Source organism: Mycteria americana, chromosome 7 (assembly GCF_035582795.1).
Source record: "Mycteria americana isolate JAX WOST 10 ecotype Jacksonville Zoo and Gardens chromosome 7, USCA_MyAme_1.0, whole genome shotgun sequence".
In the NCBI taxonomy this organism is placed as follows: domain Eukaryota; kingdom Metazoa; phylum Chordata; class Aves; order Ciconiiformes; family Ciconiidae; genus Mycteria; species Mycteria americana.
This window is the reverse complement of record NC_134371.1, coordinates 41,876,346-41,892,655: the sequence shown is the minus strand read 5'-3', so window position 1 is coordinate 41,892,655 and position 16,310 is coordinate 41,876,346. Positions and strand designations below refer to the sequence as shown.

At 53.0% G+C, this 16,310-nt stretch overlaps 1 protein-coding gene across 1 annotated transcript; it reads left to right on the top strand.

Moving 5' to 3' along the window:
- The first annotated feature begins 170 nt into the window (after positions 1-170).
- On the top strand, positions 171-8,758 carry SEC22B (SEC22 homolog B, vesicle trafficking protein). Its single transcript, XM_075508088.1, has 5 exons — positions 171-327; positions 637-746; positions 5,706-5,866; positions 6,198-6,344; positions 6,737-8,758. The coding sequence occupies exons 1-5, from the start codon at positions 253-255 to the stop codon at positions 6,889-6,891; spliced, it is 648 nt and encodes a 215-aa protein (XP_075364203.1). The 5' UTR covers positions 171-252; the 3' UTR covers positions 6,892-8,758.
- Positions 8,759-16,310: the final 7,552 nt, after the last annotated feature.

Here is a 16,310-nt window from a genome sequence, read left to right as displayed (position 1 = left end):
CAGCCTAGGGGGCGTGTCTGTGCTGAGGGGGCGTGGCCAGGAAGGGGATGTAGCTGCGCCCCGTTCTGTTGCGCTTCCCCCTCTGCGGCCCCTTAGCAGCGGGGTCGTGTTGCCGCCCGGGCAGTTTCTTGGTGCGTGGCCGGAAGTGCCTGTGCTGCTGGCGGCGGTGGGACCGGATGTTGCAGTGGCAGTTTCCGGCTAGCTCCGTGGCAGGGGCAGGCGGCGGCGGACGGGCCGCAGCGTGGCGTGGAGATGGTCCTACTCACGATGATCGCCCGTGTGGCGGACGGGCTCCCACTGGCCGCCTCCATGCAGGAGGATGAGCAGGTGGGGCCGCGCATGGGCCGGGGCCGGGGTTGCGGGCGGGGGATCCGGTCCGGTGTGTCGGTGAGGCGCGGGCGGGGGGCGGCGACCCAGCCGGAACCTCGCAGCCCCTTCTCACAAGCGGGGTGACTCTTGCACAAGCATTTCCCGTCCGGTGGTCGCGGGTGGGAGGCGGAGAGCTGCTTCTGTGCTGCTGGGGGCAGCTCCTCCTCCTCGGGCTGAGCCCGAGGTCCCCCCGGAGCCTCCCTGCCTGCGGGCGGGTGGTGTTTCTTCGGTAGCAGCCGCCCCCAACAGCCTGTTCTCCCTTCTCAGTCAGGCCGCGATCTGCAGCAGTACCAGAGTCAAGCGAAGCAGCTCTTCCGTAAGCTGAACGAGCAGTCCCCCACAAGATGTACTCTCGAAGCAGGAGCCATGGCTTTCCAGTAAGTATCTGTAGGCGTGATGGGGGAACAGGCTTCTGCCGACATGGAAATAAGTGAAGGCACTGCTGGGTCAGGGTGAGCATTTGTTAGAAATTGGGTGAGTTTTGAGGGAGGGTGAGTTATTCGACTATCTGCCCTTCTAGCTGAAGTGTAATAGCTGCCCTATAGATAGTGTAATAGAAGTGTAATAGAATATACACAATAGAGTAATATAGAATAGTGTAATAGAGTAATATAGAATAGTGTAATAGAGTAATATAGAATAGTGTAATAGAGTAATATAGAATAGTGTAATAGAGTAATATAGAATAGTGTAATAGAAGTGTAATAGCTATGAGTTGCTAGGTATGAGTTGCTACCTTTTGGCACTGCTGTTTGGCACTTGTTTTTCAGCCAGGTTCATCGTTCTGCCTTTGCTGAAAGCAATGTAGGTTCTGTTCCCTTTAAGCTTTTCCTGTTTGCTTGCACCCTCTAAGATACTTTCAGTGCATATTCTGTACCTCCTGTGTCTTGTCTTTTTTAAAAAGGGATGTCCTTGGTAAAAACAGGCTGGCAGCACCACTGTGAGCTCCTCTTGCACAAGGTTTCCTCTCTGCATATCCTGTGAGAGTGCACTTTTTCGTGCATTGGCTTCATGTGTAGAAGCACATGGAGCATCTCTGATTTTTTTATTATTATTATTTCCTTAATATGTGACAAACTTTTCTGTCTCATCTTGTAGATTCAGTCTTATTGTTGCCAAACGTGTTGAGTTTGTTTAATTCATTTCCTAAACTGTTTAGAAACACTCAACTTAAAAGCACTTTTGGCTTTCTCCAGTAGCACACTAACAAGGGAACTTGCATATGAAATAATGAAAACTTACAGAGAGTGCAGGTCAGACATCCTTACTCCCTAATCAATAGCAAGGGAACTGGAAAGGGAAGTAAACAGAGGAAGAATTGACAGTCAGCGAAAGGCAGGAGAGCAAGCCTATGTTTGAGAAGGGAAATGCTTCTTTGCATGACATGTAATTAGCTAGCAGAATAATGCTTGAGAACTTAATCAAGCCCAAGATCTTGTTAAGAATCAGGATTATGCTGTTAGCAGAAATAATTATGTTAGAAGTCTCTGAGATCAGGTGCCACATGAGATCACTGAGGCAGAGTTGTGCGGTTTTGCCAGTGATGTGCCAAGATTTCCGGCACTTGGCACCGCTTCTGCCACACTGCCAGCAGTGGGATCCCTCTCGATTCCCAAGCTCTGGTGACTGGGTGCATGTTTACAGCTGGGTGAGTGGAAGGATGGCCTTTGAATGCAGCACAAGGTTGGCTTCAGGTCTCTGCTTCTATAACAAGGGTCCTTTAGCAAATCTCCTGCCCTGTCCCTTTCTTCAGAGATTCAGCAACATGAAAAGACAGGAACAGGAGTTTTTTGGAAGGGCAATCTTTGGCAAAAGCCATGAAGTTTTGAGGACAACTTTTCTGGTGGTTGGCAGTTGGATAGATGTGACGATTTTTTTAAATCTTTTTTCTCTTGGCTTCTGGTTGCCTTTCACAGGGAATTATAGCAGTCAGAGGATGGCCCTGATTAAAATAGTCTGTCCATCCCTATCTCCTGTCAGTTTTGGGTGTTGTTGCCAGCGTTAACTGCAAAGTGCTGCTCTGCATCATCTTCTTTCTAGAAGTTAAAACTTTCTAGAATTTAAAAACTCTCTCATTTTAAATGTTTCCATGGCATGGCATGGGGATAGCTCTGACTGGCAGCGAAGCCTTGAGAAAGAGTCTGTGTAGATCCTAGTAAATCCCTTCTTGTGTTGCTTCCATGACGCAAGCAGAGCTATGTCAGGGAAGGCTGAGCCACTTGCAGTGCCCAGGCAATAGAAACCTCTTAACGGTGGCTGTAATGTCACCAGTTCTGACAAGGCGGGAGGACTTGGGCAAATTCATGTTTTGACAACTGTCTCAAAGAAACAGCCAGGTTACCTGGCTGGCAGATAGGCGGGGAAAGGAGCGTTTCTCCTCCTGTATTGAGTTAGTCCCTAGACAGATTCCGCAGGCAATTGACAGCTGCTGCTGCAAAGCACTCAACTGCTGCCTACTTTAAGGTGAGACATTAAGGCAGGACCTATATGAAAATAATACTTTCAGATCAGAAAGCCTTCTGTGATAACAGTACTGGAAGGGGAGAAAACAAGGGAGTTTGAGATTTAGTCTAAAATAATGCTGACTGCTGACCGTGCTGTTCATTAATGCAGCACACCATTTTTTCTGCCAAATCGGAGCTCTGACTGCTGAGGGCAGCACAAACCAGGGTAGAGCATTTTGTGGTGCGAGGGTTAGAAGTGTGGCTAAGGATATTGCTGAACTTGCGTTGAACATTTTTAGCTTGATCAATTCAGTGAAGAGTCTAGTCTTGCTGAAATATGAAGCTTAAGCTACGACTGCTTGAAGTTATTTCTGTCAAATGTAATGTTTAGACTTTGGCTCCAAAAGCTGTGTCACCCTTTCAGCTACAGCACTCGGTGTACATGGCTGTGCAGGTACAGAAACACCGATGGTGTCTGCTGTGCTGTCAGTCAGTAGTTGACCTTTGGCTGATGAATGGCTGAACTGGCTCTTACCTGTCGTGCTGAAAACAACCCTTGGCCTTTGCCACTGTTACGGGGATAAAGCTTTTCTCTCTCAAAATGATTCAAGATAATTATGAGAAATCTACTGGCTATACTCAGTGTGCAGAAATCTGGAGTACAAAAGTTAGCAGTCGCAAACGGCAACGTCTGCCCCTTGTGTGTGTACACTGCTGAGCAGTCGGCATGATCGGGTGCTATGCTAAAGCTCAGAGGCACGCACAAAGTGTAAAAATGAGAAGCCCAGCTGTGCAGGAACTCTGCTCTGATGCTGAACTGAGGTTGACAAAATTGTCTGAATCTGGGACAGAATGAGGTGCGCTTGCTTCCTGTGGTGCTGACAGATCAACTTTAAATCCAACATGTCTAATATCACATCAGGAGAAAAGCAAGTGGGAAATACAGCTGAAGAGCTCCAGGCAGGACCAGCTGGCCCGAGCAGAGATAACAGAGCTGTACCAATGGGGATGTTCCTTAGACTGCTCTGATCTTGGGTTTGCTGCTCTGGCTCTCGGGGAATACTGTCAGAATTCCTATCTGACACCAGTTTTGCTTATTTCAAAAGACTTTTTCAAATATTGCTGTTTGTGACAGCAGCTAAATCAAGCTCTGAGTGATGATTTGTAGGAACTCCAAGCTGTCAAGCAGGTCTCCAAGGGTAAGGGAAGAACAGAGGCATGATGTACTGTAGAATTAGTCTTACGCCCTGATGCAGTCCAAGCCGCGGGACATAAAAAGGAATGAAGGCATGGGCTCGTGGGGACGCGCTTGTGGAATGGATTATAGTAACCGGAGTTTCTTGCTTCTGAACCATTTCTTGCAACTGAACCAGGCGTGGATCAGTTGTTATTTGAAGGCTGGTGGGATTTGCACACAGGCCATATAGAGGCAGGAGAAATGGATACTCCTGAGCCCAGAAAGAACTTGAGGATGGTTAATTCAAAGGACTTGGACCTGTTGGGCTATCTGGAAAAACTGCATGAAGGGGAAGTTGTTTCGTAAGCCTGATGTGGTTATTAACAAAATTTTAAGCTACTTATTTAACTACAGTGTCCTCATGACTGGGTCAATTCTTTAATACACTGTTAATCTTCATGCTAACTAGACTGCTACATAATGGCATTATGCAGAAAGTCAAAGGAAGCTAATATAAAAGTAGCATTTAAATTGCACCCTGAATAATAGAGATAAACATTCAAAAGTGTATGCAGGGCTATCTGCTGTCTCCACTCCCTTGGTTTTTGTGGAAATATTGTTGCCTTTATTTTTCTATTGGCTAAATGAGGAGGAAAATGTAGTTGGGAATGTGCAGCAGCAGACAGTTGTAGCAAAGCCTAAATAATCTCAAGATTGGTTCTATCTTATCCCTTATTTCAGCAGGCTTTTTAGCTGAATTATAATGAAAGGCCCCTGTTCTCAGTGCTGACAGAGGCACTGGAGCTCACACTGAAACAAAGTCAGCACTAAACCTCTGTGAACAAATACAAATTAGATGCAATGGGGGTGGGTTGTGGGAGGAGGAGAAGAGAACCTCTCTGTGCGTTCAGCTGTGGAACAAAGCAAACAGCGTTGCACAGCAAGACCAGCTCCTGTTCCAACGTATGTTTCGGAGCTCCTAACATCGTCACCAAAGAGCTGGTAGCGCAGCCATTCTTACCCATGGCAAACCTATAGGGGAAGTCACCAGAACCCATCTAGCACCACTATATTTTTTCCCCAGCTGCCTTTGAGGTCATGCATGTGGATAGCGACACTCCACCAACAGGCTGGTGTTGAGGGGGAAGGGATACCCAGCCCTCCAAAATGGAAAGCAGAAGCTGGCAGTCACTAGGTGGCTTTTTAGCACACGGAGACCAAATTCATGTGTGTGTCTTAATCTCAGGATAGAGCTTCCCGTTTGTGGGCCTCAGCTACTTGGCTGTACTGCCTTGTCTTAGAGCTGTGTTGGCCACCTTCCCCTCTACTCTGCTGGCAAATTTTCTTGTGCTCCCCTCCTTCTGACTGCAGGAGGAAGGGAAGGTGTCCTCCCTTTTTTACTCCAAAATTATAACTCTTGTTGCTGGTATTTTGTTAAGGTAATGATACTCACAGACCAACTTTAGTTCCGGTGAAGTCAAAGTTCAGGGCCATTGGCACGGGTAGAGGGTCTTAGGCTACAAGAAAATTTATTTTAGCTAAGGAAAAAATAAGCCATAACTTTGTGGAAAGGTTTACACCTGATCCAGACATGGCAAACTGGAAGTCCCTGTACTCAGTTCTCATTGCCTTATAGGAATAAAGGTATGCAGGGTGGTATTTGATAGGATAGGTTCAAAACTGATTGATTAATGCTCTGTCTGCTGTTCTTCTAGCTACATCATTGAGAAAGGAGTGTGTTACCTGGTCCTGTGTGAAGCTGCATTCCCCAAGAAACTGGCCTTTGCATATCTGGAAGACTTGCATTCAGAGTTTGATGAGCAGCATGGCAAGAAGGTGCCAACGGTCTCCAGGCCCTATTCCTTCATTGAATTTGGTGAGGTCCCTCTCCCCGTGGCTACTTAGGAAACTTCCTGCTTGGGGGGGAGCAGCAGCCACAGGGTCCTCTCCAGCTTGGCCTATGGAATTGACAGTTCAGCCTCTTCTTGGCACTAGAGGAATGGGTGTTTTGAGCAAGAGAATAGAGAAGTAGTAGGGAAATGGTAAATGTCCTTTGATTCAGGTTTCCTGCTTTAAGTCTTTTGGCCTCAGTCCGGTGAATACTTGCATGCAGTCTGCTGGCTGTCTCAGCAATGCTCTCATGCCTTCGGTGGCTGGGCTGCCCTGTGTTAGGTGAGAATCCCTCTGATAGCCCCCTCTTGTTCCAGATACCTACATCCAGAAAACCAAGAAGCTCTACATTGATAGCCGGGCGAGGAGGAACCTGGGCTCCATCAACACAGAGCTGCAAGATGTGCAGAGGATTATGGTGGCCAACATTGAGGAAGTCTTACAGCGAGGAGAGGCACTTTCAGGTACAGGGTGTGGATGATATTTGGCATATGGTTCCTTGTCCCCTTGGTCAGCTGGGTGGGTAGAGCATACTGGAGGGAAAGGCTTGCTAATCCCTGAGCCTCCTGAGAAAAGCAGTGGGCTCAGTGGGTGTTTCAGGTAGATTGGTTGCATCCTGAAGCACCTGGCAGGTACTGGTGCTTCTTTTGGGCAAGACCAGCATCTCACCAGCTTGGGTGGCTCTCATCCCAGGAGGACAAGCACTAGAGCACTGCAGATAGGCACAGGGCGTGCTGCCATGTGAAACTGCTGCGCTTCCAGCTGCTCCAGAGAAACTTGTACAGTTAATGTAAAATTTGGGGAACATCTGGTTGGGTTACTCTTGATTAACTTCTCTCTCCTTTCCCTTTAACAGCTCTTGATTCTAAGGCCAACAACTTGTCCAGTTTGTCCAAGAAGTACCGTCAGGATGCCAAGTATCTGAACATGCGTTCCACTTACGCCAAACTTGCGGCCGTAGCTGTGTTTTTTATCATGTTGATTGTCTATGTGAGATTCTGGTGGCTGTGAGCCGGTTGCAGTCACGGAAGAGGGAAAGCCGGTAGCCTGGCAGGTGTATGTGTGCAGGACACTGTTCACGGGGGATGTGCATTAGAATCCACACAAGGACCTTCACCTTTGTGGGAGTGTCCTGAAATTGTTAGGTGATGCCTGACTACTACATCTCTTAGTGAAGCCTAACAACAGGTGTAAAGGCTTGTTGACTACAGGCTTTTCCTCTGAGGCAGTTTGCACTAGGGAACTGCAGAGTTTGGCCTCCCATGGTTCTGCCCCCCTCCTGGGGACGTGCTCTGGGAACAGTCAATCAGTGCGGTTTAGCATAATCACGTTGTACATCCTCCTGTTGAGTAGCTCTAGTGGGAACTGGACTCTAATGAACATTCCTTGTGTGGCAATGTTTGCTTTTTTAGAATCTGGGTCTGCAGTTATTTTTCTTTTTTTTTTTTTATAAAGACAAGACTCCTCTGTTTGAAGGCAAATACTACACTGTACATGTAATAGCTTTCACCTCTGTCAGAATAGCTATTGTTGAGTTTTCTGTGTCTGACATCTTGGCTTGTTACATGTTAAATTGCTTTAGGAAGACATGGATGTTAAATTATGCCTTAAAATACATTCTGTCTAGTACTAGGAGGGGCAATGAAAGACTTCTATATTACTGATTCCTACAAAATTAAACTACAGGTTTGAAAGTGTCCACTTTCCCTCTCCTGATGGCTGCGTATGACAGTATGTTTCCATGTGAACAGGGTGTGTAATTCAAGTGCTGTTGGGGCGGGCACAGTGCAAACTATGGCAGCACTCTTATTTTTCCCTTCTATCTGCAGATTCACTACATTATTTCCTTCCTTTTTATAACTGTGCTTTCCTTCCAAAATATGTCAAAACTGCCAGCATTTCATCTCTGGGATGCTTGTGTTCTTTCTCCCTCTTTCCCTTACCCAAAACAACCAAAAAACCAAAACTCTGAATGTTGTGAAGAAAAGGCAGTGTTTCCTTAAAGAACACTTTAACTTTACATGAAGGATTCAAAAGGATAACTTTAAAACAGTGGAATCCTTTGGAAACGCCATCTTTTTTTCCTGTGGTCACCCTCTCCCTACCTCACTTGGGAAGTTGAAACTGTAGGTGAAGAAAAACTCCTCATGGGGCAATAGTAGGTAGCTTCTTTCTCATGGGCCAATCTATATATTTCCAGTGTAATGTGATTTTTTTTTTTTTGGTCCACCTGTGCTAAGAATAACATTTTACCAGTCAGCTTTTATTTTTATTTAAAAAAAAAAAAAAGGAGAAAAAAGAAACCCCACAGCTCAGGCACTCTTCTGCACTCAAGTGTCTGTCGCCTGGTAGGAAGCAGGCAGTGTCACAGAAGGAAGTTTCAGGACTCCCCAGCACCTTTTACAAGCACATAATCTTGTGTAGTTCTGGAAGTATAAACTGTGACCTGGAAGTGTTTCCTGCCACCGGGTAGGAAACAGGGAGCTGTTGTCCTGTCTGGGAACGCTCTCCAGCTTGGCACCATGTTAGACTGGCAGAGAAGTAGTTAGCACTCGTCCACCAATAAACCTAGCGCATCTGATCTGCTGTGTAGTCTAAAATAATCTGGTTTCTGCATGATGCCTCCAAGTGTTACTTTGTAGATTGCTTTATTATTATTATTATTTTTAATGCTTTTAAGTGGTGTCCCTAACAGGTGAATGTCCCAGTGATGTAGGTCTGTGTAATGTAGGTGCTGAAAGGTGAGCAGACACTGACCATACGTGGATTGTCGTGATTGAGGGGAGTGATGCTTCTGCAGTGGGCAGCTTGGTGAGCAGTTGCCTCCTGCAGCCCCAGTCTCAGCAGTGAAATAAACGCTTCTGAAAAATCCCCTCTGCAGCGTGGAGTTTCCTGTGTCTTGTTTCTGTGATCTCGGAGGAGGCTTTCTTTCCTTCTGGGGATACAAGAAGGTAAAGGCCCCATAGCTGAAGCCACCTGGGATAAGGGTTCCTTTTTGGAGGCAGAACTAGTTGAAAAACATTATCTTGGCCATTTTCTGGCAGAGAGACTCTACTTTGGTTATAGCAGGGGTCTCTTTCCCTGCCAGCGTGTGTCTCTGCCTGTTGGATGTGGGCAGGCAGCCTCTTCAGCATGGGCAGAGCCTCATAGGTGCGTGGGCAGATTTTTATGGGGACAGTTTTGTGGCGATGCTGTTCACATGGGGCACACGTGAAGCAGAACAAACTGGGAGTGGGGTATGTGTCCCCCACGGTGTGCATCGGTGTTAACAGGGCACAGAGTTGCAAATGCCACTTGCCTAAAGAGGAAGACTCCTCTCCTACAGGCCAGCATGGGGCTTCAGGGAGCACTTTATAAGCAACTCCCTTGCTGTGGTCAAAACACAGAGCCCCCTTTCCTCCCTGACACAGGGCAGAGGTGCCGCTGATGCTCTGTGCAAGGGAGGTGTAGTCGGGGGGTTGTTTTGCTGGGGGCTGTCTGCACTTCCTGAGCAGCCAGGCGTGAGGTTAGTGGCTCACTGCCGGCTGCTTGGGGAGGAGAAGCCGTTGCTGGTTTCTCCATGCATTAACCGACTGCTTGCTCGAGGCTGGGCTGGATGAGCACCCGTGGGCTCAGGGACGTGGCTCCCTGCCCCGGTGTGCAGCAGCGAGCAGTGGGTGCAGCCCTGCTGGGTGTGGGTGTGACCGCAGTGGTTGGGTTGCTGCTCGCTTGGGAGTCCTGGGGCCGTGCGCTTGGTGCTGGCAGAGGCCCAGAGCCGGCCCCGGCGCCGCTGCCTGCAGATGGCAGTGCCTGCACGGAGCTGGTGCACGGTGCAGAGCAGTGCCCAGAGCTGGGGAGACGAAGGAGGCTCCTCCTGAGGGCAACCCCATCCCGTTGCAATGCCCTGGCCTCCCCAAAGACCCGCAGCCCCGCTGGGCCTGGGCTGCCTCCCCATGAACCCGGGGATCTGCCTGCAAGGGCTCCTGGTACTGTGCCACACAAGGCTGTGCTGCCTGGCCTCATCCCCTCACGCAGCTGGGATGCTGCGACTGAGCTGGATGGTGATGCTTCCCAGCGGGACACTTGCCCGAGTTGCCTCCTACCCAACGCCCATCTCATTTCTGTTTCTGAGATGCCCCTCTGCCTCCAGAGGCTCTGGAACAGCCTTTGCCTGCTGGACTCCCCCGCCGGGCGTCCCCCCGGTTCCTGTGCCTGGTCCCTTCAACCTGGCAGAGGCTGAGAGCTTCTGTCCCATGCCAGGCGCATGCGGAGCAGAGGGCGAAGCGGGACCTGGGAGCAGCACAAAGTCCTGCAGCACCCGAGCCCCCTGTCCTGGAGGGTGCGAGGGGCAGAGCCAGGCTCTCCCTGGCCCCGCAGCATGCCCATTGCTGCTGGGAAGCCCTTGGCATGGGGTATGGGCAGAGAACAGCAGGGTGCAAAGGAAAAGGGGATGGTGGGAGGTGCCCCAGGAGCTGCTCTGCTCATCGTGCGAGCACAGAGGTGACAAGCCTTGTCACAAGAGTGATCTTTCAGAAAAGCTGTCGGTGTTGGCTGCGCTTGCTGCTGCCACTGCTCAGCTCAGGTCTGGGCACTCCTGGGTGTCCCTGTGTCCACGGGGCCAGGGGTGCTGTTGGGGACGGTGCCTGCTGGAGAGACTGTGCATGGCCGTGCCCACCCTGGCCCATCACAGGGCTGCGCTGGGTGGCTTACACTGCCAGGCCTGCCAGTGCTGCTGGGTGGCGGGGGTTTTTTTCCCGGGCGTCTAAAATGCGAAGCAGCGAGAACAGACAGGCAGGGCTGGTTCCCGGACGCTGCCAAACCTGCTGTGGGTGGTGCACGGCACTGCGGGGAGGAAGAGCGCGGCAGGATGGTGAAGGCTGGCAGGGTGCTCCAGCCACAGAGTCAAATATAAACCAGGTCCCACCTGGCAGGGGCCATGGCAATGCTCTGCACCATCACCACTCCCAGGGAGCAGCTGCTCAGGCACTGCAAGGTTTTGGTTTCTGTGTTTACTTGGGCACCAGCTGCTTCCCCTGCTTTGAACCAGCTCCTCGCACTCGCAAACCCCTCTTTTGGGCAGGTTTTCAGAAAAACCCACGTTCAGCATCTTTCCCTCTGGGGCCCTGGGGGAATTTGACTCCGGGTGGTTTCTGTCAGCCTCTTTCCAATGAGTGAATGTCCCAGCGGCATGGAGGGCTGTGCCAGCATCCCTGCAGCAGGGCAAGTGCCTCCTGGGGCACCCGATGCCAGAAAACTGCCTGGGCAGCAACGGCCAGGGCGGTAGGGCTCGGGGTTCAGCCTTCGAGCCCCCTAGTCCTTGTCCTCCCTGCCTTGGGGGCTGCTGTGGGGCTGGTTGGCACACAGGGGCTCTTTCCCAGCCAAACGCTCTGTCTCTTTGGGGGGCTCTCGATCCCGCCGGGGCCAGGGAGGGATGCCCTGCAGAGCCAGGCTGGGGGGCTCAGGAGGTCGCCTTCCCCACTCTCTCCTTGCGCTTTGCTCTGCTGCATTGCTGCTGACGTGACCTTTCGGAAAGGAGGATGTCGATTTTCTGCTGCCCGAAAATGAAGGCTTTTCAGATGGCAGGGTGCTGGGCTTGGCAGCTGGCCACGGGCAGCTGACTGCCGGGAGCAGCCCTCCCGTACGGGCCTGAGTCAGCACCGCATCCCGTCCCAGCGCACGCCCAAGCTGTCCTGTCCCTCCCGTCTGGGGTGATGCAGCTGGGCTGGTCCCCAGCCCCGAGCACTCAGCAAGCCACAGGGCAGGACGTGGAGCATGGGCCTGGCCCCAGCAGCCTCCTCGCTCTGTCTCTGTTGGACCCCAGACCTGAGCCCTTTGGGGGTCCCTGGGGGTTCAGCTGCTCCCGAGTCCCCGCAGCTGGCACCGGAGAGAGGTGGGGTACGACCGCTCCACCGCAGATGCTCTGCCTGCGCTTTCTTCACAGCTTCTGACCCTGCTGCCCACACACGTCCCTGGCTCTGCTTTCCCCGGGGCAGCCGTACCACCTCCCCCCGCCCAGCCTGTCCCACTTCTCCCCCGGCTTGGGCACCGTTTGGGTCCCCTGCGGGTGCAGGGGTGCCCCGGGGTTTGCCGGGGGCCGTGCCCACAGCACTGAGCCCCGCAGCGTCCTGCATGGCTGCTCCTGGCTGGCTGTGGTCATGCCTGAGCTTGCAAACCTGCCGGAGGGGATAAAGCAGAAGTTGGGGAGTCCCCGCTCCCCGTGCCCACCCCGGTGGGGCTGCCAGAACCCCCCCCAGGGCTTCTCTGGGCTGACAGTTGCATGGAGGAGCCCAGCATGATTTTGAATCATGGCTCAGAAAACCCCCTGCGGCTGAGCCCCGGCACTCTGCAGAGAGATGATAAACCTGTTTCCTCTGTCATTGCTTTTTTTTTCTTTTCCTTCCCCCAGCATCCCACCAGCAGCACCCTGGCCCTGCGGGTGCTCCCCGGCCACCCCGGCATGCTCTGCTCCCCTGGCACACCACCCGCGCTCGCTGGAAACGGGACTCCCCAGCCCCGTTGTGGCACAGCACCCAAAGTGGGAAGTGCACCCTCCCTGTCGGCCGCTGCTGGGGCCCCCGAAAGTGGCAGCAGACGCAGGATTTGCATAGAGGAGCAGAACTAAATGTGCTTGCTGGAGTCATGGTGACCCCGAGTCCTCCGCACCAGGACCTGCATGGGTCCCCGTGGTGCCGGAGCCCATGGGAGCCTGGGGTGCAGGTGGCTCCTCGGGACTTCTCCTGGAGCTGTGTGTCCCCCTGCCCCACGCACAGCCATGAGCCCCTCGCAGCTGTGATGGCATCTTGCCCCCAGCATCTGCCTCGGGAGAGGAGAGGACCATCGAGGTGAGAAGGGAGCCCAGGTAGCCTCCAGCTCAGCGTGGGCTCAGAGCAGGCTGCACGGAGCAGCGCAGGGCTCCCTCCCGGTGCCGGGCGGGATGTAATGGCACAGGCAGGGAGCGAGGCTGGGCTCTGAGTCCCACAGGAATAGGAAGAAACATCTGTTCTGCTTTCCGGTGCTCCTACCTGCATGGGGACCTGGAGGGGTGGCTTGCGTGGGCCGTGCGTGCGCTGGCAGAGGAGTGGAGCGGGGTGCTTGCTTCCTTGCTTCAAATCACTGCTTTAGCTCCCCAGTGGCTGCTGACCGAGAGGGAGGGCTGCAGGCTCCCATCTATGCAGCCGGCCCCAGGTACAGACCCAAAAAAGGCAACTGAAGGACAGACCTGAGCGGTGCTGAGCAGCTGCCCCTTCCTTGAGTCGTGGCTGTAGCCCTGTGCTAGCCGTCATTACAGCACTGGCTGCTGCCTGGAGTGACGTGAATTCTTACTCTATTACGTCCCCAGAGCCAGGAGCATTTTGGGAGCTTCACAGCCACCCCGTATGTCAGACCAACTTTGGTAAAAGCTGCGTGCATGGAGCTGCGTGGCTCCGTCTGCAACATAAATACTTTAGGGGCTGCTGGGAGTGAGGGCGGCGGTGGGGAAGGCAGAGGGTACGAATTCCCCCGGCGATTAAGCAGGGCAGCAGAGGCAGCTCGGGGCGCTCGGCACATTCCTGCAGGGCCTGATGCAGAAATGCCTTTGCACTTCTCTGGGCTTTTTTAAGACGAGGCTAGCTGGCAGGTAAGGTAATTGCAGCAAAAGCCAAGTCATGTGAATGCTAAGAGTTAGCAGATGAGCCACAGGACAAGCTATTCATGGTGCGAACGCAAGGCTGCCAGCCCCAAGGATTTTGTTGGAAGCCTCTCTCCCTCCTGTTTTTCTTAAACCTCTTGGCTGCTGACGTCTTGTAACTATGAAATACCCTCAGTTTCCATTTTAACAGGGTTCCAGCTCTTCTGTTCGCAAAAGAAAAAGCTGGGATATATGACTCAAGCATGTCCTAAGGACCCCCAGACCAGGGGCAGGTAAAAATGAGGCAACATTTATCTGGGTGTGTAAAATGCTGGGATATAAGGCAGGCGTTTGGGTGTGGGCTGAGCTGAGATCTGAATGCCTGAACTGCAAGAAATGTCACTGAAAGGTTATTGCAAGAAAACACAATTGATTCTGACAGAGCCAATGCAAAGCTGGTGAAACCAGCGGTTCCTCCAAGGTGAGGGACAGAGGAGAAGCGCCGCGCTGCTCACTGACCACGTATAGACACCCAAAAAGCACTTCGGACTGTTTAAATATATTTTGCTTTCTGTGGGGAGAGCTGGGGAGAGCACAGCAGAGGCCCCAGGCACCTCTGCCTGGCAGAGTCCCCCGGGTTGCAGAGTGATGAGCCACACGGGACGTGGGGAGGAGCTGTCACCGTGGGCTTCCTCCCTGAGCAGAGCGAGCACAGCTGGGGAGCGGGATGCCTTCACCCCCTTTCACAGCCAGCCACGCCATCTGCAGAGATCAGCCACCCGGCATCGCTAGGGGGGTCCCTGCTGAACAGGGGGACCTGGACCCCGACACCGCCGGTGACAGCCCAGTGCCTCCACCCGCCTCCACCCGCCGGTGACAGCTCAAGGGCCAGCACACAGGGCTGGCTTTGAAGCAGTGGGGCAGGAAGCCTGAAGAGTGCTGGGGCTGGAGAGCGGTCTGCACACCCTGAGATCGAAATGAGTGAGCTGCTGCCCTGTGGAGCAGGCAACCAAAATCATTGCAGAGTGAGACTCCTAACATGGAGCTGCAAAGAGGGCTTGATCTCCCTGCCTTTGTCAACCAAAGTGCCAGGATTTCCCCAACTGCCGGGACCGTTTAACTAGCGATGCTGTGGATATGGAGTCTGTTCAGCTCTCCTAATCCCTCAGCTGGCATCGCTTCCAGTGCCGGAGCACGCCCAGCCCTCTGCCAGGCACCATCACCCTGCCCGCCACCCTGCCCGCCTCCCCTCACCACCCGCGTGGCTGGGGCTCAGGTCCCACACCCGCGCGAGATGCTCCTTGGGCAAAGTGGGGCAAGGCACAGGGAAAACCAGACGGAAACTATGGAAAACCTTGCCACAGCCCTCCAGTTCCAGCACTGGCCACTGGTCATCTCTGGGTGGGAAACTGGGGGTGAAATGATGTGTGGTAGGGCTGCTGGGTCAGGTCACTTCTGCTGGCGGGTGCCCCGAGTGACGAACCTTTGCTTGTTTGCATACGGTGTTGTTAATGGGACTGTGACGAAGCAATGCTGAAGCATATTTTTAACTCCACTGCAAACAGCTTATTGCTTAATGAGACAGACCCACGGGGATGATGGGGAACTAACTGAGGAGCTTTGGTGTGGGGACACAGCGGGGTGCCTGCCCCTCTCCCCTCCCTGCTCTGCCCTGCACGTTCCCTCCCAGCACGGGCAACCCGCCTGGCCAGGGCAGCCGTGGGCAGCTCGGCCCTCGCCTCCCCAGCTGCAAAACCCGTGCTGTCCGTCCAGGTCCATCTCCTCCAAACCTTTACCGTGCCAGTGGCTGCTCTCACCCGTTTTCTCCGGCTGAGAGCTGCCGTGGGATGCTCTCCCTTGCAGGTGGCTAAGCCCACGTACACCCAGGAGAGCGGGATCAGAGCGGAGAGATGGGAGCAATCAGCAGGTTCCCCAGACCCACAGGAGCAAAACAATGCCTTCCCTCATCCGGGCTGGATTCCCCTGATGAGCCCCATTTGCCAGGTGGAGCTGGTTGCCCCCATGGCAGCTTCCGAGAGCTGTGCCGGGGCGGCCACGGATGCTGTCCCTGCGCTGGGGATAAGTACCTTGTGCTCAGGCCAAGCAAAATGCAGACGATGGAGAACTGGCTGCTTCAAGGTCAGGGATAATAAATAATGCTCAGCACTGGGGGGAGCTGGAAATGTCAGCTTTCAGTGAAACACCAGAATTCCTCCTGAATCCGCTGAATTAGGGAGAGCAACCCCAAGCCCTCCTTGTTCTGGTCACATTCCTGCCTGTCCCTCCTTGACTCCCAGCCTGGCTTCATGATAATTTCTTTTTAAGCATTGGTTGCTGCCACCCATAATTTTATATATGGAAAGTTTTGGGCATGCTGGGAGTCTGGCCTCCACCCTGGCAGGCGAGGAGCTCTGTGGAGGGAGGTGTGCCAGGAGCACTGCTGTGGGACAGCCATCGCAGCTGGAAGGCACCATCGTCTGCCCGCGAGCGGCCATTGGAGCAGTGATGGGAAGCTCCGGCAGCTGTGTGGCACGGTGGGGGATTCTCCATCCAGGCTGCATCGGCATACCTGGAAAAAATAATCGTGATGGTAGAGCACTGACCATGCAGCTCCATGCTTGGGAGGAGCTCCGGGATCTCTGGAATTACAGGGGGAAAACAGTGAAGTTTATTCATTGTCCCCTCTCTCTCCCCCAAACCCGGCACAATCCTGCCTTGGCGGGCCAGGCTGCCGTGTCAGCACCGCACACAAAGGGCTCTCAGTCTGCGGGGAGCTGGAGCCAGGGCAGAAGGATTTTTAACGCTTTAAATGATGGCTGAGCACTGGGAGGGACCTTGAGGT